Source organism: Sarcophilus harrisii, chromosome 3 (assembly GCF_902635505.1).
Source record: "Sarcophilus harrisii chromosome 3, mSarHar1.11, whole genome shotgun sequence".
NCBI classification, from domain to species: Eukaryota; Metazoa; Chordata; class Mammalia; order Dasyuromorphia; family Dasyuridae; genus Sarcophilus; species Sarcophilus harrisii.
The window spans coordinates 467,727,011-467,753,484 of NC_045428.1; the positions used below are offsets into that span (position 1 = coordinate 467,727,011).

The following is a 26,474-nucleotide window of genomic DNA, read 5'->3' on the forward strand; positions in this document are numbered from 1 at the left end:
CCCTGCAACCCCCTTGGATTCGGCGCAAGGATACGGCGGTATATGAGGTCTAGTAGCGGTGTAGATTCCCAATAAAAGCATTTATTGGCCCAGAGAGCTAGATTAATAAAAGAGGTTTATTACTGAGTTTAGAAGTAGGAGATAGGTGAAGGTAGAGATAAGGAGGGCACTGGACAGAGGGTCCAGTGGACAGAGGGTCCACACATGGCGACCATGTTTGGAATCTCTGCAAAGAGGGGTTCCCAGTGTGGTCCTTTTAAGTTGGAGACTTAGCTTTGGGTGTAGCCCCAAAGTTGGCTCAGATCCGGGTGGGGCTGGGACAGGTCTGGACCTTCTATTGGAATTCAAAGGGACCAGGATTTGTGAGTCAAAGGGTAATTTACATTAGCTAGGGGGGTTGGGAATCAAAGATTGGAATCTTTCCCACATCAATAGTATAAAGCATTTCACTGAAATTCACTTTATTAGCGTGTTGCCTTGGGAGGTGAAGCTTACTCTGAAATAAATCCTGCATAAGACACAGATGGGACCTTTGATTGGAATTGCTGTGGGAATTCCTTGCATCTGGTGGGGCAGCACAAATGGTTGGAGGTGCTATTCTCCCTCCAATATTTTGTTATTTATTGACTAGAATGACCATAAAAAATGTCCACTTCCCCAGTGCAGCCTCACACATTGGCTAGGAAGTTTTGTGACTCTCTCATTTTATTTTACTTTTTGATGAATTAGTATTTTTATTTTTAGCAATAAAGTACTTTTAATTAAGGTGTATACTTTTTTTTAGATATAATACTACTTCACAGACTACAGTACAGTAAACATACTTCATCATAATAAACATAACTTACATGCACTGGGAAACCAAAAAATTCATGTGTGACTCTCATTTAAAAAAATATTTGGAACTTTGCCCTAAAAATAGAGCTCTTTTATACAATATTCACCAGAATAGAAAGTCATCCAATCTCCAAATTATGTTGGGTTATTTATCTTTTTTAAAATTGTAATAACATTTTTTAAAAGTACTTAGCACAGTGCCTGGCACACAGTATGCACTATATAAATGTTTATTCTTTCCCCTCCTTCTAGCCATCTCGTCTCCCTTATTGGAGAGTTTACTCATTGGGAGTTCCCTTTATCAGATAGTATTTATTTAGTAATTTAAGGTTCCCAAAGTGCTTTACATGTGTTTTCTCATTTGATTCTTCCAACAACCCTGGTGGGATACATGCTATTATTATCCCTCAGAAGAGGGAACTGAGGTAAGAAGACTTTTCCAAAGTCTTTTTTCTTTCCAAAGTCTTTCAGGAGGGAATAAGACTTGGGGCCTTAAGGAAGAGTGAGAGTTCTCTAGACAAAATAAAAGGAAAAACATTCTGGATAGGAATGGCTACTGTTAAGGTTAGGGGAAACTATATGAGCAAAGACAGAAGAGTGAGCATTTGTCAAGAGAGGATCATTAGACTGGAGCAAAGGGTGATGGAGTAGCTTCAAAAAGGTCAAAGGAAAAAAGACAAAGGATCTTCCCAATCTGAGATTCTTTGAACCCTCATTCGTTAATATTGCCTGAAATACAGAGATGAGCAGGTTTTGTTACTCTGCTCTGTTATTGGGACCCAGTCCTCTCTTCACTTATTAAATAAATACAACAACAAACAGCCCACCTCATTCACTGTTGTAGAGCTTTATAATTTTAAATTTTGATTTGATGATAATAGCTTTATAAGTTTAATTTGATATACATCTAATTGTATATGAATTATCTCAAAACTATTTAGTACTGGTTAAAAAATAAAAAGCAGATAAGGAATGTGTGGGAAAAGGTGAAGAATTTACAGATTAAGCACATATTGATCAGAGACTGTTAGCTAAAGTAGATCAAGCCTATAGGCCTCAATTTTGGCTTTTCTGAACTACATTCCATTGTCCAACGAAGGGATTACGTGACCGAAGAAGCTGTATATCACTTTGTCTACTACATTCACTGACCAACTAGGGGAACAGTAGATTTATGTGACCAATCACAACATACAGAGGGCGGGATTTTAGAGGTTCTTTGTCTGAAATGTATAAAAGCTGTAAGCATTTTCAAAGCTCTGGCCCTATCCTGCTGTGAAATTTGGCTCACAGACCAGGATGGAGTCCGCTTCTCAAGATTCTAATAAATAATTCTGCTTTCTATGAGTAATCTCTGTAGTAGTCAAATTGGGTAGGTCTTTTTGTCCTAAACAAGAAGAATCAAGAATAATTTAATTCATTAATCCATTGTTTGGTAAACCTGAGAACAAAAATTACTTGGGGAAGAAGTCCCCCTTTTCATAAAGAATTACTGGGGAAACATAAATTTCTTAGAATTTAGGTTTAGAAAAATATTTCCTATCATTCATGACAATAATCTCAAAATAGATAATGCAATCTAAATATTAATGAAAAATTATAAAAGAACAAGGGCAGCTACCTTTTACAGCCCTGTGGCTATGAAAAGTCTGTGGGAAGAATTGTTAAACTAATGAAGGATATAGGCAATCACAAAAGATAAAAACAGATATTTTTCATTACATGAAATTGGAAAAGTTTTGTGCCCTATCCTAAACAAAACCCAAAAGTGACCAAGAAAGAAAAAGGGAAGCTATCAATTGGGAATAAAATCATTGCATCAAGTATATATAGATAACTAATATAAATATTTAAGATCAAGAGCCACTCACCAATGAGCCAAAGCATAAGAATGAAAAGTTAAGAAAAAAATTGCAAACTATAAATAACCTTGTAAAATTGCTGCATGTCATTAATAAGAAAAAAAAGTTGATATAGGTTTCATATCACATCAAACAAATTAGAAAAGAGAAAAAGTAGAAAATCATCAGTAATAGAGAAACTCTGAAAGAAACACTCAAATATACTATTGGTGGATCTGTGAACTGAGTCAACCATTTTGGAAGGCATTTTGAAATTAGACTACATAATTTATTTGTCCATACCTCCTGACTGAGAGATGCCTCAAGGAGGCCTTATACCTCAAGGAGACTAAAAATAGGAAGAAAGGCCCCATATATTCCACAAATTTATAGTAGCACCTTTTTTTATAATAGCAAGAAGATAAAAACAAAATAGTTGCCTGTTGACTGAGAAATGACTAAACGAATTGTAGCATCAGAATGTAACTCCATAAACAATGACTATAAAGAATACAGAGAAGACATAAGAACTGATGCAAAATAAAGTTAAGTACAATTAGGAAAACAGTATACTCAATGATTACAGTAGTGCAAATGTAAACAACAACAATAAAACCCAATAAAACTAAATGTTTTGTAATTATAATGATCAAGTTTAGCTTTAATGAAGAGATGAGAAAATGAACCTCCCAGAGGTGAGGGACTAAGTTTATAGAACATTCCCTATGACATCAGATTCAATTGATTCATTAATTTTGCTGAACTATTTTTCTTCTTTTTATACTTTTTTTAAAATTTAGGTTTATTTGCTGGCAGGGGTGGGGAGATATATTTGAAAATTAAGAATTGAGACAAAAGATATAAATAAGTTTTAAATAAAAAACTTCTCCAGCCTCAGATATTTACTAGCTGTGTGACCCCAGGGCAAGTCACTCAACAAGAAGAAGGAGGAGGAGGAGGAGAAAGAAGAGGAAGGAAGGTGAGGAAGGGGGAGGGGAGAAAGGTAAGAGGGAGGGGAAAGGAAGGGGAATGGAGAAAGGGGAGAAGGAGGGGAAGAGGAAAAAAAGGAGGAGGAGGAGGAGAAGGAGGAAGAAGAGGAGAAATTTTTGAACTAGGAAATGATATAATTAGACCTATGATTTAAAAATATCAATTCAGCAGTAGTTTGAATTGCAGAGATGAGATCAATTAAGAGGCTGTTGAAATTATCCAAATGACAAGTGATGGTCTGAACTAGGATGATTGTGATGTGAGTAGGCAGAAGGTGATAGATGTGAAAGGTGCTGAGAAATTGCAATTACAAAGACTTGAAAGCTAATTGTATATAGATGGTGAGAGAGAGTGAAAAATTGAGGATGATTTCAAGGTTTTAAACTTAGATAACTGGAAGAATGGCAGTGACTATGACATTTCAGGAAGAAAAGTGAGTTTTTGGACAAAGATTAATGCTATTTAGATCATATTGTGTTTGAGATGACTAAAGGATATTCAGATAAAGATGCCCAGCAAACAATTCGCAATGTAGTATTGGAACTGGAGAGATGACCACTGGATATGTGGTTTTGGGAATTAGCTGCATAAGGATCAGAGTTGAATCTCAAGACCTCATGAGATCATGTAGTGAAAGAAAAGGAAAGGACTCAGGACAGAGTGTACCTTGGGGTACATCCTTCTATATCAAAGGGAATGAAAGGCTAAGCATAGGGATGGTAATATGTATAAGTAGAGGAGACCTATGATTGATCAGACAGATTGGAAGAGAGAAGCACAACAGAGCAATGTCACAGAAATCTAGAAAGGAGATTTACATGGAGAATGGACAACAGTATCAAATACCAATAAAAGGTCCAGTTTATTGAAACCTGAAGAAAGGTCATTAGATTTAGCAATAAAATAGTTGTTGATCTTGAGAGCAACTTCAATTAAATGATGGGAATGAAAGGCAGATTTCAAGACTTTGAGGAATGAGTAGGAGGTTAGAAAGTGAAGGCAATGAATAGACAGCGTTTCAAAAATAGGGGTCTAGCAGTTAAAGAAAAGAAAAATGTATGATTATAACTTGAGGAAATAGTAGGACTACGTAAAGGCTTTTTAGGGACAAGGAAAATTTGGACATATTTATAGATAAGAAGGAAGAAGATAGTGGACAAAGAGGTTGAAAATTAGGGAAAGAGGATGATTGAAGGGGCAAACTTCTGTAGAAAAGGACAAGAGATGGTGTCAGGAGCAAAGGAAAAAAGATTGGAATATTCTTTAATGGTACCCTCTAATTTTTAATTTAAGACTGAAACTTGTTCTTTATTCTCATTCACTCTTCATTCTACTTTCCCACAGTATCCACTTTTATTGAAAGACTAAAAGATTTGCTATCATTTCTCTGTTTATCTATAAGGCAGATTAGGAGTTTCTCCCCCTCCCCCCATTCAAGTAAGCTTTCAATCTGTTATCCTTTTATGTAAGTTATTGACTAGTTTCTATGGAAGTGTGGGAACTAATTCAAAAATATTAATTCAGTTCTCCCCCTTAAATTTTTAGTTTTTTAGTTGCTTTTTATTTTATGATGGTGGTTCTTTGAGTCTCTTTTAATAATCCTCTCTCTCTCTCTCTCTCTCTCCTCTTTCTTAAACACACATACACAGACACACAATAGCCTATAAATATGAGTGAATTTATTTCACTGCTTAGTCTTTTTTTTTAAAAGATAGACATACATACTCATTTTAAAATTTTTAATAGTATTTTATTTTTTGTAATTGCATATAAAGATAGCTACATTTATTTTTGTAAGATTTTGCATTCCAAATTTTTTCTCCCTATCTCCCTTCCCTTCAATCTAATATAGGTTAAACATGAACAAACATGTTAAATGTATTTCCATATTATATACTTTTTAAAATTATCTTGTTTAGTCTGTAAAAACTGAATGTTCTGCTCAGTTCTTTTTCTATAGTACCTCAAATGCATCTTTTTGGTTAAAGAGATCTATATTTTTATTAATGAGCAAATCCAGCTTCTCAGCATTAATACATACATACATACTGATATATAAATATATATACATATATATATCTGTTTACATGTATATGTATATATTTATTTTAACATAGTCTATAATATTCCATTTTTTTCTGTTTTGTTGCGGCTATAGAATAATCCTGAGTTATTTCAATTGACATTTTTTTTTATAGATGAAAAAATGAGGGTGGGACTATGGATGTTTATCCTGCAGAGGAGTGTGATGTGCATATTTTTCTTTGGTGGTCATCCATTGCCTCGGCCTCAAGGCAGAGTGTGTGGACCCTGGAAGAAAAGAGATAAGGGCAAGAGAGAGGGGACGTGCAAAATGGAGGCAAGACAAATCCATCTGATCAAGCCTCCTTTTAATGGGTGCAATAGTACAGATATATATATATATAGCAATAGGAAAGAAGGCAGGGTTGTACAAACACAGTACAGGGTGGGAGTCCTAGACAAAGGGTTGGTATCCCGCCCAAGGATGAGCTGCTCAGGTGTTTCTGGCTCTTAGGAAGCTCTATGATGTGATTAGGGGATGCCTAGATATCTGCCTATTCAAAGTTAGGGCAGTGCTTGGATGTGATTAGGAGATTCCTATTCAGGAAGTCTTTGGTATGATGTGCTTAGGAGATTCCTATTCAGGAAGTCTTTGGTATGATGTGCTTAGGAGATTCCTATTCAGGATTAGGAATGTGGCCTTATGTGGCCGTACATTAGTGCTGGCTCCCCACAATCCATGATTTTGAGCACTAGGTTGCTGTATGTATTTAAAGGCTCATGATACTTTTCTCATATTATTTCTTACAGTATTTAAAAACACTCAGATTTTTATAACAATTGTCATATTCTTCTGAGAGATTTATGATCTTATCTCTGCCCATATTTTCAAGACTAATCTCTTTGACATGTATAGAATTCATATACTCTTACAAAATTAATGTCTTTTTATACTATTCTGCCAAATTTTCTTCTGTATTTTTTGAATTCTAAATCTTTCACTTTCTTTTTCAGTATCTCTTCTGATTTGGGGGGATGTTTTCTCAGATGTTTTCTTCCCAAACAGAGTTTTCTATACTCTGTTAATCTATCTTGCTTAATTCTACTTCAAGAACTCATTTTCTTATCCAGTTTCCATAATAATGCTTTCTTTTAGAAATTGCATTTCTTTTTTAAACTCTTCTGGAATTATTTTCTGCTATTCTATGATCTTGAAGAATCCATAGAATTTTATTCTTCACTGAGGGTTTTTCTTTAATTATCTTTGTATAGCATAATATTTGACACTACATTATAATCCTTAAAATTTTTAAACCTCTTCTATCACTATTACTCTTACTGTTGATTTATATTTAAAAAACAGGTGTATATCCAGCATTTCTCTATTGGTTGTTTTGTCTTTCATACTTTTTCTTATATCATTTTAAATTGTCTCCTACATTCTCCAGGTCAACTTCATTTATTCCCAGCTGACCTGAAAATAGCTTTTCTATTGTCCCACTTAAGTACCTGAGAAAGAGTCCTGTATATGTAATAGTTGTCAGCACATGGAAATATGGACACTCAAGCATTTTAAGGGAATTAAAGATCAGAATAGAATTGGTGTGGCTGTTAATTTTTTTTTCCTCTATCCCTCTCTGAGTCCTAGCTAGTCTCCAAACTGTCTGTACAGTCCAAGAAATGTATCTTTGGAATGGAAGTTTGTCAAATCTTCCTACTCTTGGGACATTTTCTTTTTATTTCAGAACAACACCCTTTAGAATTTTCCATATGTTCTTTCTCTCTAATTTTGGGGCAATATTGGGTTCTCATGTTCTAGTTTAAACACTTGGGGAGTGAAGGAACGCACGCGTGCGTGTGTGTGTGTGTGTGTGTGTGTGTGTGATAAAATAAATTCTGAATCTGGAAGGGATCTTAGAGATCAGCTAATCCAACCCTCCTAGATTTACATATGTGTAATTTAAGGTCAAGAAAAGTAACTGACCCAAGATCATTCACCTGGCTAGTGGCAGAGTTAGCACAAAAACCCTGGTATCTTGATTCTCAGGCCAATTCAACAAACAAATGTTTCTCAAGTATTTTCCATGCATAGAAAAGAAACAGAAAAGAATTCTAGGTGCAGATAAAAATGAGAGACTGTCCTCAAGTGCTTATAGGATGGGATAGTTAAAATAAGTACTCTCATAAGAATAATATGGGCATTGATGGGAAAAATGAAATATCCAAAGTGTTCTAGGGACATTTGAGGAAGGGGAGAATAAATATTTTCTGTTTGGATGGGAGGTTGGTCAGGGTGAATAAAGGCTTCCAAAAGAAGGTGACAGCTTAGCCCAGCACTTTTTTTTGATCACATAACTAAGTTAATGGTAATCAATTGTGTCTAGAAGTTAAATCAGTTAGAGAGAAAAGGTATAATTAAAAATTAATCCTAGAAGTGACCTAAAGGACGTTTGAATGATGACTCCTGCCATAATGTTGGCACAGTTCCAGAGATATTTAGGTAAATAACTTCACTCTGTCACTTCCCTCTATAACTAACTATAGGGTCAGGCAAGGAAAAGAGAGTGGTCAAGTTCAGTGTCTGATGGGGGAGGGAAAGGAAAAATGATATGACCCAACTATGGCAAGGGAATTCCATATTGGCAATGAGAAAACCACCAGTGTAGCATAGTGATAGATGTTTTCTCATCACCAGAGCCAGTTATGAGTTCATTTGCTTAAGATGAGAAACAGTTAGAGGTCCTTGCTTGTGATGGAACAGCTGAATGGAGAAAATCTCAGGAAACAACAAAATCAAGTAGAACAGCTATTTGCCAGAGGTGAGAGCCTGAAGCTGTTTTCTGATTGGGTAAATTAATTCACAATGTTCCTCAAAGCCTAGATAATGAGTTTGTGTGCCTTATAGAAAGAAGCAGAGTTGGGGAATAGAAGATTACTCACATACTTGAGAACCACAGGAAAACTAAGACATCATCACCTTTCTCCCATTAGGTTAAGCATAAGGATTCCCATTACTCCCCAGTTTTGATTCCTTCCTTTTGAATAGGTTCAGAATACTTGCTACCAATGCTACCCAGTGTGAAATTAGTTGAAATATGCTTTACATGCATTGTTTCATTTGAGCCTCACAAAAACTCAGTGAGCAAAAATACTACAAGGATTATTATTTGCATTTTTATTAGATAACACAGAGTCAAGGAGGTAAGGGACTTGTTTGTAGTTAATAAATATTACATGTAATAATAATACAAATAGTAATAACAATTATAATAAAAACATTTAGATAGGGCTTGAAGAGTTGCAAAATACTTTACAAATATTATTTCATTGAATCCTCACAATTATACTGTGAGATAAGTGCTTTTAATAGGTGAGAAAACTGCTATACCCAAAGACCTAATAATATAGAGCATAATAGATAATACATTTTTCCTAATTCAATAATTAATAAATAGCAGAAAGAAAATTGCTGAAGTCTGAGTCACTGAACATGGAATGTTAGAGCTAGAAAATTTTTTAGTCCAACTTCCACATTTTGTTATATATGGAAAAACTGAGACGTCACATTGCTGCCTAGGGACAGGGGCAAGATGAGAACCAAGACTTACTTTGCTGGAATTATTTTGAGCAATGGAAACAAAAAGAAATGGAGAAAGTTGTTTCCTACATCTACATCTGTAACCGAACTGTACAGATAAGGGCTGGACAAAATGGTCTCTGTTTTCTTTAAGCTCCTAAAAATATGATTCTATGATTTATGGCTAATATGTGTGTGTATTCAAGATCTGGCACAGTATTGTGCATCTTTATTTCTGTTCCTGAAAAAGATGAGAAATGTTTAGAACATCTGAAAACACTAGAATTGCCATAATGGGTGTGAATAGTGGCCCATCCAGACCAATGTTCTGTCTAACACTGAAGCAAATGTTTGAGTTTTAGATAATATATCTAATTATACATAAATATACAAATAAGCTTCATCTAAAAACAGGTTGCAAGAGTTTTTCATTGTGAACAAGCTGATCAATGTACTTCCTTGGTTATTTTGATGATTTTTTTTTTTTTAATTTAGGTTTTATGTTGTTGTTTTAAGGCCTGGGTATGTTTCCAGCTTTATAAACCAAAGGATCTGTTTGAAACATCATCAGAAATACAAGAACTCAAACTAATTTCTCAGTTTACTAGGTGGAGGAGGGGAAAATAAATCACTATAGGATTTACTTCCTTTGGACTGGTTGGAAGGAACACATGAACAAGGTCAGTGTTGGTCACTTGCTTCTTGGTGCCTTAGTTTCCTTATCTATAACATAAAAGAATTGGACTAGATGACTTTTGAAGACCCTACCAACTCTTTATCTATGATCCTTTGGTCCTAGTGATTCCTTTCAGTCTCTATTTCCCTTCTCCCATCTTCACTCTTTAATGGATTCTGCCTTGAAGACCCTCTTTTCTGAGTCTACAGTGATCAATAAAACAATTAATTCATTTATTGAGCACCTACTATGTGTCTTGCTCAAGGTCACATAAGTAGTATCAGAGACAGAGGCTCAACAGCCAAATAAAAGACTATGGCTACTTATTGCATATGCTCTAAGGACTGAATCCCTATTATCCAATCCCTTCATTAGATGAGGGAAAGACTTTGTACCTAAAAATTTCAGAGAAATGTAAATCAACATTATTATGTTCTTCTAATATCCAGCTGAATTGATTGTACTAAGGAAAAGGAAAAGAGTTTGAGGGGATAATTTATTATAATTTGGAGGCATCACTTCAGCAGGGCAGCTCTCAGTGGGGTATTAAATTAAGAGGCTTCAAACAGGTCCATCATGCTGAAGGATTTTGCACATTGGAAAAAAAATTGAGGGACTGAGGGAAGGAGTGGGGAATAAGGGATAAGAATAACATCAACAGAGGAAGTTCCAGAGATAAATTTAGAAAACTAATTTTTAACTCTTTCAGGGCAAAGTTTATCTAACAGTATTAAAAGTTGGAAAGGACTTAAGAAACTCAATGAATAAAAGTTCCATCTACCACATGCCTGTTAGTTAATCATCTAGTCTCTGTGTGAAAGCTTATGATTAACACATTTGTGTCTCTTCCCTAACATTTAGCACATGAACTTGAATATAGGAGAAAGTTGAAGGCAAGTTGAATGAATTAATGAATATATAAATGAACGAGATGGTAATACGGTTGTGCCCACGACAGACTCCAGCATCAGCAATCCTGGGATTTTTTCAGAGTTTTTCCAGTTGGGAATCTTCATAAAGAAATTCCTTTAGGGGCTAACCTTAGGATATAGCATATGGCAAATAGAGTTTATCTACAGATATCTTTACTTTTTCTATTCCATGTCTCTGTAATTCCAGGAGCCCACTGCTTTCTTATGGTATTCTGGCTGTCCAGGGTACCTGCCTTAAGGTTTACCTGTTCTAATACTATCCTATCAAACTTTCTTAGCACTACTTTATTAGCTATGTAACTTTGGGCAGGTTTCATCTGTAAATAAGGATAATTAAAGCTGAATACCTACTTGTTTAAATATCAAATGAGATATATTCACCTAAAATTAAGGGGAAAAAACCATGAAAATCGCAGTCCCAAATCCAGGCTTATGCTTATCTAGAAAAAACATGTGTGTTATCTGCCATGTGTTCACAGCCACATAGAATCTAGGATGAAGGATAAGGCAAGCCATCCTTTTTCAACCCCACATGGGAAATGGCTTAATCAATCAGTCTTCATGTGATCCGGAGCCAGAAAGGTAGAAATAACTGAGAGTGGGGCTACTCTCTTTAAAATATCAAGCCATTTGCCTCTATTGCTCATCAGTCAATAAAATGACTTCTCCATCACCTCAAATGTTAAGATTTTTAGTGCAGAGACATGACTAGATGTAGCCAAGTAGAATAGCTTTGGACATGTTCAGAGATAGTCCTGGTTACTTATCATTGGGCTGTTTGGTTTATATTGGGCTCCAGATTTCTTAAGTTTAATATCCCAGTTGTTGTTTGGTTATTTTTCAATTGTCTGGTTTCGTGACCCCTTTGAGGGTTTTCTTGGTAAAAATACCATAGTAGTTTTCCATTTCCTTCTCCAGCTCATTTTAAAGTTAGGAATGGAGGTAAACAAAGTTAAGCGATTTGTTCAGGATCACACAGCAAGCCTGAGACTGGATTTGAATTCAGGAAGCTGACTGATGTCAGGCCTAGCACTCTACTATGCTACCCATCAAAATTTAGAAACATTAAGTTATAACATAAAAAAGGATCATCTTAGAATTGAGCATTCTGAATCTAAATCCTGGCTCTGAAAGGATAAGTAAGATATGTGAGCAAATCACTTGACCTTTTTAAGCCTCAGTTTCTTCATCTGTTAAAATGAACATAATACATTTATGAATAAAACTTTTGATAAACCTTGAATTATTATAGGAAGGTGAGTTGCCCTTTAATTCTTTTTAAAGATCAAATTAGATCATGTACTTGAAAATTCTTTGTAAACTGAAAAGTTTGAGTCAGGGTCAAGCATCAGTCCTATACTCAACTTGTCTTTTTGAATTCCATTCTGTCATCCAGAAAAGGGTTGATACATAAAGATTCATATTCCTTTTTATTTGTTTGGAGAGATAATTTGTTGATATAGTATGTTTTGACAAAACAAACACTTCCCAGCGAACACTCAAACAAGTCCTCTCCCTTTTACCAAAAACAAGTTACTTTATTGACTCCTGGGATTATTGATTTAGGACCAAATGGGATCCCTTTAGAGATTTCTAGTCTAAACTTCTACATTTTATAGATCAGGGAATTGAGATCCAGCAAGGTGGCTAGATAAGATTGTGTAACAGCATTTCAGAAAGGATGTGTTCTTTATATATGTGTGTGTGTGTGTGTGTGTGTGTGTGTGTGTATTGTTGAAGAGAACCACATCCATCAGAATTGATCAGTATATATTATTATTGTTGAAGTGTATACTAGTTCAATATAACCTAGCAAGATGGAAATAATTCATGGTTCAACCAGTTGAGAGTTCACATGCCTATTTCTCTATAGCCTTTCCAAAAATAAATTTTCTCAATTTTCGGCATCCTTGTTAGTTTGATGGATGTGAGCTAATACTTCAAAGTTATTTTAATGTCAGTTTCTCTGATTAACAGTGAATTTTGAACACTTTTCAGGTGGTTAATCATACAGATTAGGGATGTGTGTGTGTGTGTGTGTGTGTGTGTAGCAAAGGGAGTAGTAGACTCCTCTCTCCCTTGCCTCCTATCCCCCAATTTTCTGCTTACTTTATTTTTGGCCATTAAAACATTTTTAAACCATATTGCTATATTTAAATGTTTTAAAATAAAAAGCATATAACTAGTTATAGATAAATTTCAATTCCTCTTTGTACCTATACTAGTAAAAAAAATAAATTACTATCTTGCCTTGCTTGGTCCAGATTAGGGTGTGATTGATTAGGTTCCTTCTTTATTCTTATTACTTAATTTGAATTAACCTTTACCTATGAAGCCCCTTTTACAATGTATATTGTTTTTCTGTCTCTTTTTTTCTTTTTTTAGGCTATTTCTTTTTTGATCATTCCTTCTTTTCTCCCCCTTTTAGAAGAATGTAAGCATTGAGTCATCTGTTGGGTCTTTCAAGACAGTCAATTTTTTAATGTTAAGTCACAGCATCACAGAGTTGCATATCTTTAGTAGGAGGTTATCAATCTCCAGCTCACTTATTTTATAGGTGAAGAGTCTGAGATCAAGAGGACTTAAGTGTCTTGCCCAAGTTGGCAAGACAGCATCAGAACTAGGACTTGAACTCAGGTTTTGTGACCCCCAAGTTCAATACTCTTTCCTTAGTTTCTTTTTGTCAGTTCTCAGAATCATGGTTCATAGGTATAGCATTAATAAGGACTTCAGAGATCATTTAGTCCAATTTCCTAATTTTATAGAAGAGAAAACTGAGGTACTGAGAACCAAGTGCCTCATCTTAGGTCACATTAGCAAGTCATAGAGCTAGGATTGAAACTAAGATTTTCTGATATTGCATTGCTCTATATTTTCATTTTAGAGAATTTTCCCTAACTTTGACTTTTTTTCCCAAAGAAATGCTTAGAAATTATGAATCATATTAAAGTTAATTTTTTCCACTATAGGTTGTTGTGGAGTTTTTGTTCTTTAAAAGAATATAAAGGTTCTCTCTATCAGCCAGGTGATAAAAATTCAGATCTTTTATTGCTTCCACCAAAATAGCCCGGTTAGTTTTCTTGGTGGCCTATCTTTCTGCTTGGTTCCAAGAGCTCTTGCAGCTAGTCCTTTGCCTCTGCTCCCTTCAGCCTCCAGACAACACAAAGATGGAATGAATCTCTCTTGCCTCCTAGAGAGGGCTTGTGGGCTTCCTCCCAGAGTGTTCCTCCCTGACCCCTGGGAGGTTCCCAAGTAATTCTCTGGAGTGGCTTACTGAAGCTCTATTTATGCTGAGTGTAAAAGGTTGACTCCACCTTCTGGAGGCAGGGATTAAGGGAGGTGTGAATTCACAAAGTTACAAAGTTAACTTTTGTGAATCTCCCAAAGTGTGAACTCCAATGAGTACTTAAATATTTCTTGCTTATATGAGTTCTCTAAAGGTGTGAACATAAGCATTGTTTCTATCAGTTTTACTTAGTACCTTGTTTCAAGTTCTGGATCAGATCAATCATACTGAACCATGCTAAATTAGATAATTATTGTCTCTATCAACTCTAATGACTTAACAATTTAATGATTCCAACAGGTTGTGATCGATATTGTAGGATTAATTATTCTTACGTTAATTTATCTTCTCAATAGATTATATTCTTCTACCTTCTTTCCTTTCTTGTTGCTGATAGATAGTCTTATGGGATTCTAAGTAGTTTCTCAGTACAAGATTTCTCTTTTCCTGTTCAATAGCAATATTTTGTCATTGACTTAAGAATTATAGAAATTGAAATCCCAGGTCTGGATAAGTTATTCATAAAATTATTAATAAGGAGGGAGATTTCAGTGTGGTGGTGGCTGACAGATTTTATCGATATGTATTTTGCCTTCTAGTTCTAATTCTTTTGGGCAATTTTCTTTTATGGTTTCCAGAAACATGGTGCTCCAGTTTTTTAGTTTCATCATATTCTTCTGGGAAACCAATAATTCTTAGATTATCTCCCCAAGCCCTGTTTTCTAGGTCAGTTGTTTCTGATAGTAAGTATCTTATAAAATCTTCAATTTTTACTTTAATATTTATTATTGGGTCATTGAATATTTTTAGTAGTTCCTCCATTTTTTTCAAGATAATCTACTGTTTTGCTAAGATTTTTCAGCTTCACATCTAAGGCATGTATTCTCATTTTGCACTTAAATTTTTTAAATTTTAAATATTGTTTTACATGAGTAAAAATATATTTTCTTTCCTTCCCATCTTCTCTTTGCCCTTCTTTGGATTTAAAAAAATATAATCCTTGCAACAAATATGCATAGCCAAGCAAAGCTAATTCTTGCATTGGCTATATCAAAAAAATATGTGCCTTAATCTTCACCTGAGGTAATTAATTTTTTGTCAGAAGACAAGTGGCATGCTATATTATGGATACTCTAGAATTGTGCTTGGTCATTTTGCATTCATCAGTATTCTTAAAGAATTTAAGAATGGTTTTACAATACTATTATTATTCTTATTGCACAAATTGTTTTCCTGATTTCACTCATTACATTCTGCATCAGTTCATACGAATTTTCTCAGTTTGTTTATATTCTCTGAAACCTTTCATCTTTCTTGTGTTACAATGTGTTCCATTATACTAATATATCATAATCTTTTCACCCATTTCCCAGTTGATGGGCACTCCTTTAGTTTCTGGTTATTTACTGCTACAAAAAGTGCTTCTCTAAATCTTTTTGTACAAATGGGTTCTTTTTCTTTTTCTTTGATATCTTTGAGGTAGATTTAATAGCAGAAGTACCTGGTTCAAAGGGACTTTTAAAAAATTTTGGTGCATATTTTGGTGTCTTTTGGAACAGAGTTCCAAAATGTTTTCCAGAATGACTGGACCAATTTTTAACTCCACCCACAATACATTAATATATTTGTTTCCCCATAACCCCTTTGACATTTGTTATTTTCCTTTTTGTCCCAACTTTGCCAACTGGATGGATATGAAGTAGAACCTCAAGAGTTACTTTAATTTTTGTTTCTCTAATTATTAATGATTAGGAGCATATTTTTATATAACTGTGGATAGATTGGATTTCTTCCTCTGAAAACTGACTGTTCGTATCCTTTGACCATTTATTAATTGGAGAATATTTCTTATCAATTTGAAATCAGCTATCTAACTTGGGGAAGATATCAGAGAAACTTGCTGCAAAGATTCCCTCCTCCTCCCTCCCCCCCCCCTTACTTATTTTCCTTTTAATTTTAACTAAATTTGTGCAAAACTTTTTTTCCTTTTTTATAAAGAATTTTAATTTCATTCAATAGAATATGTGTCATGAGTAGGAAACATTTTTTTTATATTCCAAGTTTCTAGTATGATCAATATTGATCAGTATTGATCAATATTTACTTAATTGAATTGAAATTCAGTCCTTATGTCCTCCTTCTATTCTTTTATTATATCTTCCAATCACTCTGAGTGAGAAAAGGTCTGACTTACATGGATTGTAATCATTACGGTCATTTGGGGGGTTCTAATTTTAATTATTTCGTTCTTCTAGAGTAGTGTGATATGGGATTTAATCGCCCTATTTTTTTCCTTCATGGTTTAAGAGATTTTCATTGCTTCCTCATTTTCTGTCTCCACATTGACTTTTTAAATAATGGTTTCCTTGTGGAGATTTCTTTCCTGTCACCTTTTATGTTTTTTGTTTCCTTGGCACATTTCTAGATGTTTTTCGGTGGTAAGAAGAAGGTGGGCTTGAAACTATAACAAGTACTTTCTAGTTCACTCTTCTAGAGCTAGACAATCTTTCCTTCTTAGTGCTCTCAGGTACTTTATGGGTTTTATGAAGTATTTTTTCCTCTGCTATCAGGTTAAACCCCCAAGCAACTATGTTCCCCCATTTTCAGGGAACCCCAGTTCTACCTACCCATTTAACATTAACTAGCTGTTATAAAGAAATATTTATTTCAAAGATTTAGTAAGAACCAATGTACAAACACTTTGCTCTATTCGACTTCAAAATTGGGTGGGATTTAGGCTCAAAACTTAGTTCAGTGCCTTTATAGCACTGGTCCCACCAAGGCCATGTCTAGTTACATAATGGCTGTTGGGTTAATTCTTTCACTGGGCTAGAGTCCTGAAGGTCATTACTGAAGATAAATCTTTGCTCCCTGGAACACTTAAGTGTTAACGTACTGACTGAAGAAAGGAACTAGATGCTAAGAGAAATAGAAAATAAAATAAAATAAGTCCTGATTCTGACTCTTGTATTCCTATGGCTTGTTGTTTCAAGTGTAGAGTCTCCATTCTTTGTACCTAGAATGGACAAAAAATGAATGAAAAGGTTATGAAAGATCCATTTTTAAAGAGCTGATGGCCTCAGAAATAAAAGATCCCATAACTCTTTTCTTTCAGCATAGTCTTTCTCTCAATGGTAGTCACACCTTCAGCTTGCAGCTAAGAGAGTGAGATGAAGAAATGTCTGGAGCTGACTCAGCTTTTTGAAAACACTGACAATTTTGACTGTGCAGACAATAGAAAAAGGTTCTTGGATAACCAGTTATAGAATGTCCATGCATGGTCCAGTCTCTCTAGGGCACTACATTTACATCTCATCATAATTCTCCAGAAAAGCAATTTCATGGCATTCTTCAAATACAGAGACAACATCTGTGGTGTCTCATCCTGTTTTCATGTTATTGGAATCTGCAAATGTACCCCATCCCAGTATATAAGTAATCTCTTGGTTAGCCAATTTACCAGGGAAATCCCCCAAATTTGCACTTTAATAAGCTTTCCCAAAACAATCAATATTTCCTTAAGGTATGATGCCAGAAAGTGGAAGGATTCAGAAGTATAAGATAGGAATGATCCCTGCCTTTCAAGAATTGAAAATCTATTTGAGAAGATAGGTCTAGCACAAGTGAAACAAAGATACTGGATATAAAAATCTATAGTGCTCTTTTCTGGGGAGACAAAGTCTCTGTGGCTGGATGTTCAGCACAGTGAGGACTAGATTGTCCAGGGAAAGCTTGGACAAGGAAGACTTTGTGGAAAGGATCAAATTTGAACTGGGCTTTAAAGTACATTTAGGACTTTTAATAAGTTAAAAAAAAAATGGAATGGGGAGAAAATTTGCCAGGCAATAGAAATGATGAAAACAAAAACATAATCTGGATACAATGTTCTTTATAGCTTCACCCTCTCATAGGGCAGAAAATATTGTTTGACATAGCAATGTCTTTGAGAAATAATACAATAATGATCAGAACTCTTCATTTGAATTTTGTTACTAATTAATTATTGATGAAAATATCAATTAATTAAGCAATGACAGAAAGCCACTTGATAGGGCATAAGGAGTTTTTGTCCTAGCTCAGCCAACTTCACTTCACTTTGCATCTGGGCTACAGTTTCTTCATCTGTTAAATTAGGGGATTGAATTAAATTGTCTCTAAGGTTTCTTCCCTTCCTACATCCTCTAATTCTATAAGCCATTATTTTCATCTATGCAAACCTACCTTATACTACTTCCTAACCAAATGTTCCATGCTGATTTTGGACTCTTTCCATCTTGAATATATGTATACTTATGTTTTTCCCTATATGCTCCCTGCCACTTTTTCAAATCTTACTCATCTTTCAGGACTCAGCTCAAATGCCACTTTTTATTTTCCTGCTAATCTCCTTCAGTCTTTCATCTAGAAACTCATTCTTAACACTTATCTTGACACTTAACATAAGCAATTGCTATTTAACTGTTTCAATGTGTGTATAAATTTGTTTTTACAACTAGAAGTTTTTGCACAGGTAATCTTCTGGAGTGGAAGAATCATATTTTAATTTTATTTTCTATTTCCCTTAGCATCTAGTTCCTTTCTTCAGTCAGCCCATTAACGCTTAAGTATTTATCTACCTCCCCACTATGAGGCACTATTCTATAAGAACAGGAGAAACAAAGTCAAAAGATAATAATTCCTGACCTCAAAGAGCTCACAGTATAATGGGGGAAATGATATGCAAACAACTATGTATAAACAAGTTGTATTTACAGGATAAATTGGAAATAATCAACAAAGGGAAGGCACTAAAATTAAGGGGCCTGAGAAAGACTTACTGTAAAAATTATGAATTTAGCCAGATCTTGAAGAAAGGCTGGGAAAGCAGAAGTTGAAGATGAACAGGGAGAACATTCTAGGTATGGGGGACAGTGGATTATCTTGTCCCTCTTAGATTGATACCAATGACATCACAGATCTGACCTAAAATAAAATGTAAAAAATAAGCCAACCAAACAAAATAGCAAAGATGCAGAAGAAGTAAGGTGTAAGAAAACTGAATAATTAGGATACCAAACTTCGAAGGGCTTTGAACACTAGAGAATTTTATACTTTTTTCTGTGGGTAATAGGGAGGCCACTGAAGTTTAGTGAAAAGGAGAGTAACACAGACTTGCTTTTGAAAGATTACTTTGATAGTTGAGTGGAGGATGGACTACAATGGCAGGAAGACCCAGCAGCAAATTATTGTAGTATCCAAGGGTGAGATGATGAAGGCCTCTCTATTAGGCTGGTGAGAGTTTCAAAGGAGAGTAGGGTATAATCAACAGATACTGCAAAAGCAAAATTGGTCTTGGAACAGATAGAAAATGGGATATGTATGAACCTATTCAATTTCATCATTGTAGAAAATGATTGCAGTGGAAACTCACTACATTAAACTCCAAGTATTGGATAGGGCATTGACAGAGGTTTTAAGTGATTTAGAAGGTCAAACGGTATGGATCAGAGGCACAATTCGGATATGGGTCTTCCTGCCTCTGAGGACAGCTCCTACATCAAAATACATTGCTTCACAAACTGTATTTTCTCAGATAGTCAGTGAATACTTGTTGAATGAAAGTATGAATGAATGAGTGAATATATAGTAGAGTTTGAATTTTATTCTGTGATTATGTTGAACTGAATTTTTTGAGGTAAGGAGTAACTTGATAAAAATTGTGCTCTGAGGTGTCCCTTTTGAGTCCCTTGAGCTGTAGTTTTGGGGAATAGGAAAGAGAGGAAGCTGGTGAAAAAAAGATCCATTTAGGACAGAATTACAATCCAGCCATAAGAGGATGTGGGCCTGGACTTGTGTTATGGAATTGGAGAAGGAAAAGAACAATGGGGAAAAAGGAGAGATCAATACTTGGCATTTCCTATCATTCCTTTTTTCCTTTTTGCTGCACGTGAATCATCCTAGTAGCCAACACTTTCCACTAATTATCTGGAGACTCTTCTTGGGTTGAGAATGTTTAGGCACTGATGTTCGGATTTCAATGTCCCCTCTCCCCAGCCCATTAGCTTTCATCTTTAAATCTTTGGGGAAATAGTGATAATTTGTCAATAATTTCGAAGAATCCTAAGCTGAATCAGAATCTTTTTACTCTGCCTCTTCCCAGGCCAATAATTTTTTGATGGCTCATAGGCACCTTGTATTGCATTCATCTCTAACATCTAAGCATCCCAGGACCATTTTAGCTTCCTTGTTTTTTGGCAAGAGGGCACGTTGATGCTTGAAGTCTAACCACGTGTGACCGGGGAGGGGAGGGGAGGGGTGTGTGAGGGAGAATACTTAGACGAAAATACAATAGAATCCAGCACATCAAGCGCTCCAACCTTTCAACCTGGAAGGATTTTTTTTTTTTTTTTTTTTTTTTCAAAACAAAACCTTAGGCAGAGCCCCACCTGGACCCCAGGGACAAATCTGGATCTCGATTTCTGTTCCTTTTCTTCGACTTGGCCCGGGTGAGCTGGGTGGCTGGAGGAGAGAGAGCGGAGAAGGTAGGGAAATAGAAAATCCAGGGTCTGTAAGCATGCAAAGGCTCTAAATAAAACAATCAAGGCCGGCTTCTTACAAAAAGGCACAAAGGAGGGCTCTCTCCACTTAGGCACCTTCAGGACACTATACTAGGTATGGACTAGGGATCGAGGAGTTCGGGGTGTCTGTCAAGTTCACCAGTCAAGTCTGGTGGACGCGGGAGAAGGTGAAAGGTTTTTGGGACCAGGCGGGCATTAGGGCCGCGCAGCAGTGCTTGGGGTGGTAGGGGTGGGTTTGAAAGTGTAGGGTTACACTGACGAATTCCAGCGCCTGCCCCCTCCCCCTGTTTCTCGGCCAGGGCCGCTGGGGACTAGCGAGGCGGCGAGTACATGGTGCACCACTAGGACCCAGCAGAGGTTGCTATGATTTGGGCAGTAGGTAAAGGCCTGACATTCCTCTCATTCCAGTGTGAATGGGGCTGATTGTTGGGTCGCTGATCCCCGCTCTCCCCTCCGCGACTCCTTCCTTCTCGCACACATCATGTCCAGCATGATGCCCAGCGGCCACCGCTGCTCTCCCCAGCCCCGGGAACTGAACTAGCCATGGTGGCCTCATGTGGATGGCAAAGTTTCTCCTGGGAACTCCCGAGCCTGGTGGAGTGAGAGGTAAAGAGCGTCCCCAGCTAACGCTGGGCTCGGGCTCCGGGTGGAGAGAGGAGGCGGCTCCGTGCCTGCCTCGCAGCCCGCCGATCACACCACCCGGCCGGGCTCGTCCTGCCCGCCCCCCGCTTCCTTCCCTTGCTTTTCTGGGGCTGATTCGGAGCCGGGGGCATGTGGATTGCGGCCGGCCAGTCTGGTCTGGACTTTGCGGAGCAGGAACTGAGCTTGACTGCTGGTCAGGCAACAGAGCTGGGGAGGAATTGGAGCCCGGATCTGGAGTACAACTTCTTGTTCTCTTGAACCGGAGTTTTTAAAAGAAAAAAGAGGGCACAGTGGGGAGAAAAGGGGGAGGTTACTCTGTGCCTGCTCCCCCCCCACACTTTTACCGAAGGAAGGGGACGCCCTCCTGAAGCTCCCCCTCCCCAGATCTCCGCTCCCCAATTTTGGAAACAAAAAGTGTCGCGACTGAACTAGTGCGCGGTGGCGGTTCTTGCAGCGCCGGGGACGAAGGCGGGCACCAAGCTCTTTTGGTGGAGGAATAGCGGGGAGGGGTACCTGACTTTCCCAGGGAGGTACTGCCATATGGTTGCATTTTTTTTTTTTTTTTGGGGGGGGAATCTATCGAGTTGAGGCAATGACTACCGAGGCCGAATAGAATATTCGCGGAAAACTGCTTTTAGACGAAAAAGGGGTGGGGGTAAAGGAGGTGGGGGCGAGGGAGGAGTTGAAGGGACGCTAACGGAGGGAGAAGCATAGGGGAGATGTCCGGAAGGGGGGTGCCAGCTGCGAAGGACAAAGGCACACACACACACACATACAGCCACCCCAACTCCACCCAGCCAGAGGGGCAGAGCGCTCCTGCTCCCAGGACCCTTCTTGTTTGGGAGGAGCACCGAACTGCGCCCGGTCGCTCTGTTGGGATGTGTCGGGCGACACCGCCCGGGACTGAAGGAGGACGTGCCCTGGACCCCAAGGCTGAGATCTCCGGAGCCGGAGAGCCTTCTTTGTTCTCCCCATAGAGCCTGGGATTCACAAACTGGAGAGTTAGATAAAGCCCTGCCCTGGCATGTTAGTAGCTTTAAAATAAGCCGGGGGATGGGGGGAAGGGGTGTATGTAAAGGGGGACATTTTTACTTTCTAAATGGAACTGACTTTTCTTGGAACATGACATTTGTGACAGGGTAGGGAAGAGCATAGCCCTCTTTGACAGCCAGCGGCAGTTAAGAATACTAATTACAGATGGGTTAATGCCCTCATCCTCTGCTGCCTGGTTTTCTTCTCTTGCATTTTGTCCCCTTTTCTTTTAATAACGTATTTGTAACTAAGTTGTATTTGATAAAGAATCAGTGTAGTTGGATAAATTAGGCAGAGTGCTTATTATGCCGTGATACTTGAGCCAGTATGAGTAGATTCTTTGGTGATTCTCTCTCTGACTTCTGACAAAGAAATTACCATTCCCTTCTTGCATAAAAACCTTTTTCTGAGTGTCCAAACTATTTTTGAGCCTCTTTCCATTTTTTTCAACTAAGATTTCCCTTCCTCTCTCCTCTATCTACACCACCCTCAGCCCCACTCTCATTTGTATCCCTAGCGGCATACTTTAGAAAATTCAGCATGAAAGTTCAAGCAAGGACTTTGGTTCTGGTTCTGCTACTCCTTAGGAACTGGAACCTGAAGATATTTCAGAGGTTATCTAGTTTTACCCCTTCATTTTAGAAAATCTGAGGTCAGAAGAAAGGAATCACAGAATCTTGGGGTTAGAAAGGACCTCAGAGGTCATCTAATCAAACCTCTACCCTCCCCCTTCCTTTATACTGCTTCTTCTGTGCTATTCTGGTCCATGTCTTTCTATAAATCAACTGTAGAGAATCTACCCAGTGTGCTGGAGGCCTGCCTTTGGGACTAGCTAACTTTTGTGGATGCCAGTGCAAACTGTTTCTCTGTTATCCTATTCCTACTACATGAATGACTCACTCACTTTTATGTTTATATATTTGCCCAAGGTCACATAAGTAGTAGAGTTGAGATTTGATCTTCTGACTCTAAATTCAAGGCTTTTTTTCCACTATATTTTGGGAATCGTTGAAAACCAGGTAGTTGCTAACAAGTGCTGCTTTGGAAAGAAAATAAAAAATTAGATGGAATTTATGTAGTTCCTACTAAGGGCCCTGTCAGTGTGTTAAGTGTTTTTTACAGACATTATGTTCTTTGGTCCTCATAACAACAGTAAGAGGTAGATGTTATCATTATTGCCATTTTATAGTGGGGAAACTGAGGCAAATAGAGTTAATGACTTGCCCAGGGTCACATAGCTAGTAAGTGTCTGGTTCCATATATAAAACCAGATTTTCTTGACTTCAGGCCCAGTACTCTATTCACCGCACACCAACTTCTTTGAAAAGCTCTGGTTTTGGAATGGGAGGACTTAGGTTTGAATTAAACCTCTACTAATTACTACCTGTGTGACTTTGGGCAAATAATATACCTTTTAGCCTTTAGTTATCTCATCTGGAAAATGGAAAATCTGAACTACATAATTCCTAAGCTCTTCCAGCTCCAAACTGTTTTTATGATTTTAAACTACTTCGGCTTTTGTTATTTGTTTCTAATGTTGTAGCCTTTAACCAGGATGATAATAATTGTTCTTTACTTCATTAATGGAGATTTAAGAAAATAAATGAGTTTGTATCAGGACCACAGCCTTTCTGGAGTTTCTTAGGAAAAAAAAAAAGGCTCAGAAGTACATGGATAGACTACAGCATTTATTAAAAATTTACTGTGTATCAGGCACATATGTATTTAAAAAGATAACTGTATATGGTTTGGGCCACCCATGAAAGCAACATGTTAACAAACTGCTCACTCTTTAGCCACAGTAAACATTTATGAATGAAACCAGATTTAAAGTGATATTAATAGCTGTGCTCCAGCAGTTCTCCTCCAGAAGGCAACAAATGAAGGCTTGATAAATGTTGAATAATCAACTGGCTCCTACTTCTCCAAACTGTGGCCTGTGGAACCATACCAAATGAGTGAAGATTTTGGGTGGCTTCTTCACTAGTCCCCTGCTCCCAATACTTCTATTTATCTAGATTAATAAAGAGAAGTTTCTGAGATCCAAGGGGAAAAAATTAGGCACCCAGCACTAAGAGTTTGAACAATGAGGATTCTAAGTGCACTGGGATATTTGGGGTGTTATATGTAATAATGAGACTCCAATTGAAAGACATTACTCACCTTCATATACATTTTTATGTGCCCCATAATTTTCTGGAGCCCCACTTATACAGAATATAATATAGAGCTTGTGTAGCACTTAGACACCTTTAGGGAAGTTTTGAGAGTGTCTGTAACTGTCCTTATAGTACAGTAAACAGACATTTTTTATTTACATGAATATCATATGAAAATGTCTTTATCAGTTTTTCATCTACTGCCCTGAAAACAGTAAATTTGGAGTCATGTATCTAACTTAAAACTATGTGATCTTAAGCAAAGCATTTAATCTTTTAGAGATTTCTCCAACTTTAGAATGAGGATAATACTTTTGTTACTTCCTTCACAGGATTGTTGTGAATGTGAAATGAGTGATCTATGGAAACCCTTTATAAGTGTAAGCAATAATAATTATTATTAATGGCAAATGATCAATCCTCAAAATTCTCAATGATCCAGAAGAGCACACATGTATTTTTAAATGTTTTATTGTTGCCTTTTGCTTTTCTATCAGTTGTTTCCAAATATTGTTCCATATTGTCCAGATACAGTCCCAAAGCAACTGATTTGGTAATGATCTGATAGTGTAAGCAGTACTATATATATACTCCCAGTGTCCCACTTCTCTTCCAAATAGAAGGGAGTTGCAATTCATTATCTGTTTGTTCTATAGGACCAAGGTAGTAGATAATAATTGAAACAATGAAAACAATCAGAATTGGTTTGTAGGTCTTGGGTAAGAACAGTCTTTATTGGGGCAGCTAGATGGCGCAGTGGATAGAGAACCAGCCCTGAAGTCAAGAGAACCTGAGTTCAAATGTGACCTCAGACACTTAACATAGCCTAACTGTGTGACTCTGGGCAAGTCACTTAACCCCTAATTGCCTCAGCAAAAACAAACAAAAAGCCCCAAAGCAGTCTATATTCTAATTTCGGTCTTCTGAATTTTGAATACATGTTTTGCTTTTGTATAGTAAATGTTACCATTATGAATTTGTTTCTCACATCCATCCCTCCTCCTTTTTTTTTTTTTGGTTCAAAAAAGTCTTGGTATTTAAGATTCTGTATTTCACTTTGAAGGAGCAGAATACTAATGTTCCATAGGACATGTGAAGATCAAACATCATTTAAAATACATCTTTTCATGAAAGTTAATGGAGGATTTTCGGTTTAAATGAGACTTTAAAATGCTGTAGTTAAGAAAAGTCCATTAATGCAAAAATGTGAGTGATTTTATAGGGGAAAGCATTCTACTTAGAGAATGTCTGCCCTTGGCCAATTAAACCAAAAGCTTCATATCCTTGGGCTTATTCTTTGTGATCTCTGCCCTAACGGTGAAGCAGTTAGGGCCTGAGGGCTTGAGGGAGATCAGAACAAACTGAAAGAAATTAGACTCAGGGCAGATAAGAGTGTTAATGGACGTGGAAAGTACATTCTATAAATAGTAGTACTGCACTTTTCTGGACTAGTGGTAGTAATTGTCCTTAACTGCATAAGCATGAGGAAAGCTAGTGAAAAAAAAATCTATAAACTAGAATGATTCCCCCCCCCCCCCCAAACTGGTACTTTCTTAACCCTTATGAAGACTGATTTGTAATAACAGCTGACATTTATATAGCACATTAAGGTTTGGTGTGCTTTACATATATTATCTTATGACTTTCAATCTCAAATGCATGTTCCCTTTTTTATTTAAAGCAGGGGATATCAGCATTTTATAGTGTGGTAGGTTTTTGTTTGTTTTTCCCTCTTCATCCTTCCTTAAGTTCATGGAAGTTCTGGCTCTTAATATATATATATATATATATATATATATATATATATATATATTGTTGGCCATTTTGATGGCCCAGAATATATTAGTTAGTTATGAATTCCTGAAAAGTAGATTGACGCTTACAGTGTAGTTATTCAAAAGGAATGCTGGACACAGCATCAGT

General features: G+C 36.8%; 1 protein-coding gene across 5 annotated transcripts in view; it reads left to right on the top strand.

Moving 5' to 3' along the window:
- The window catches only part of AMOTL1 (angiomotin like 1), a 244,964-nt gene that overhangs the window by 51,945 nt on the left and 166,545 nt on the right, over positions 1 to 26,474 (top strand). The window contains exon 1 of one of the 5 annotated variants that reach the window (XM_031961030.1): positions 20,661 to 20,682. The exons of 1 other annotated variant lie outside the window; for it this stretch is intronic. Coding sequence is in view for 2 of the 4 variants with exons in the window: in XM_003764301.4 (XP_003764349.1) it covers positions 21,273 to 21,324 (52 nt within the window). In the remaining 2 variants the exon portion in view is untranslated. 3 more of the 5 variants (XM_031961028.1, XM_003764301.4, XM_031961029.1) reach the window with 3 other exon arrangements.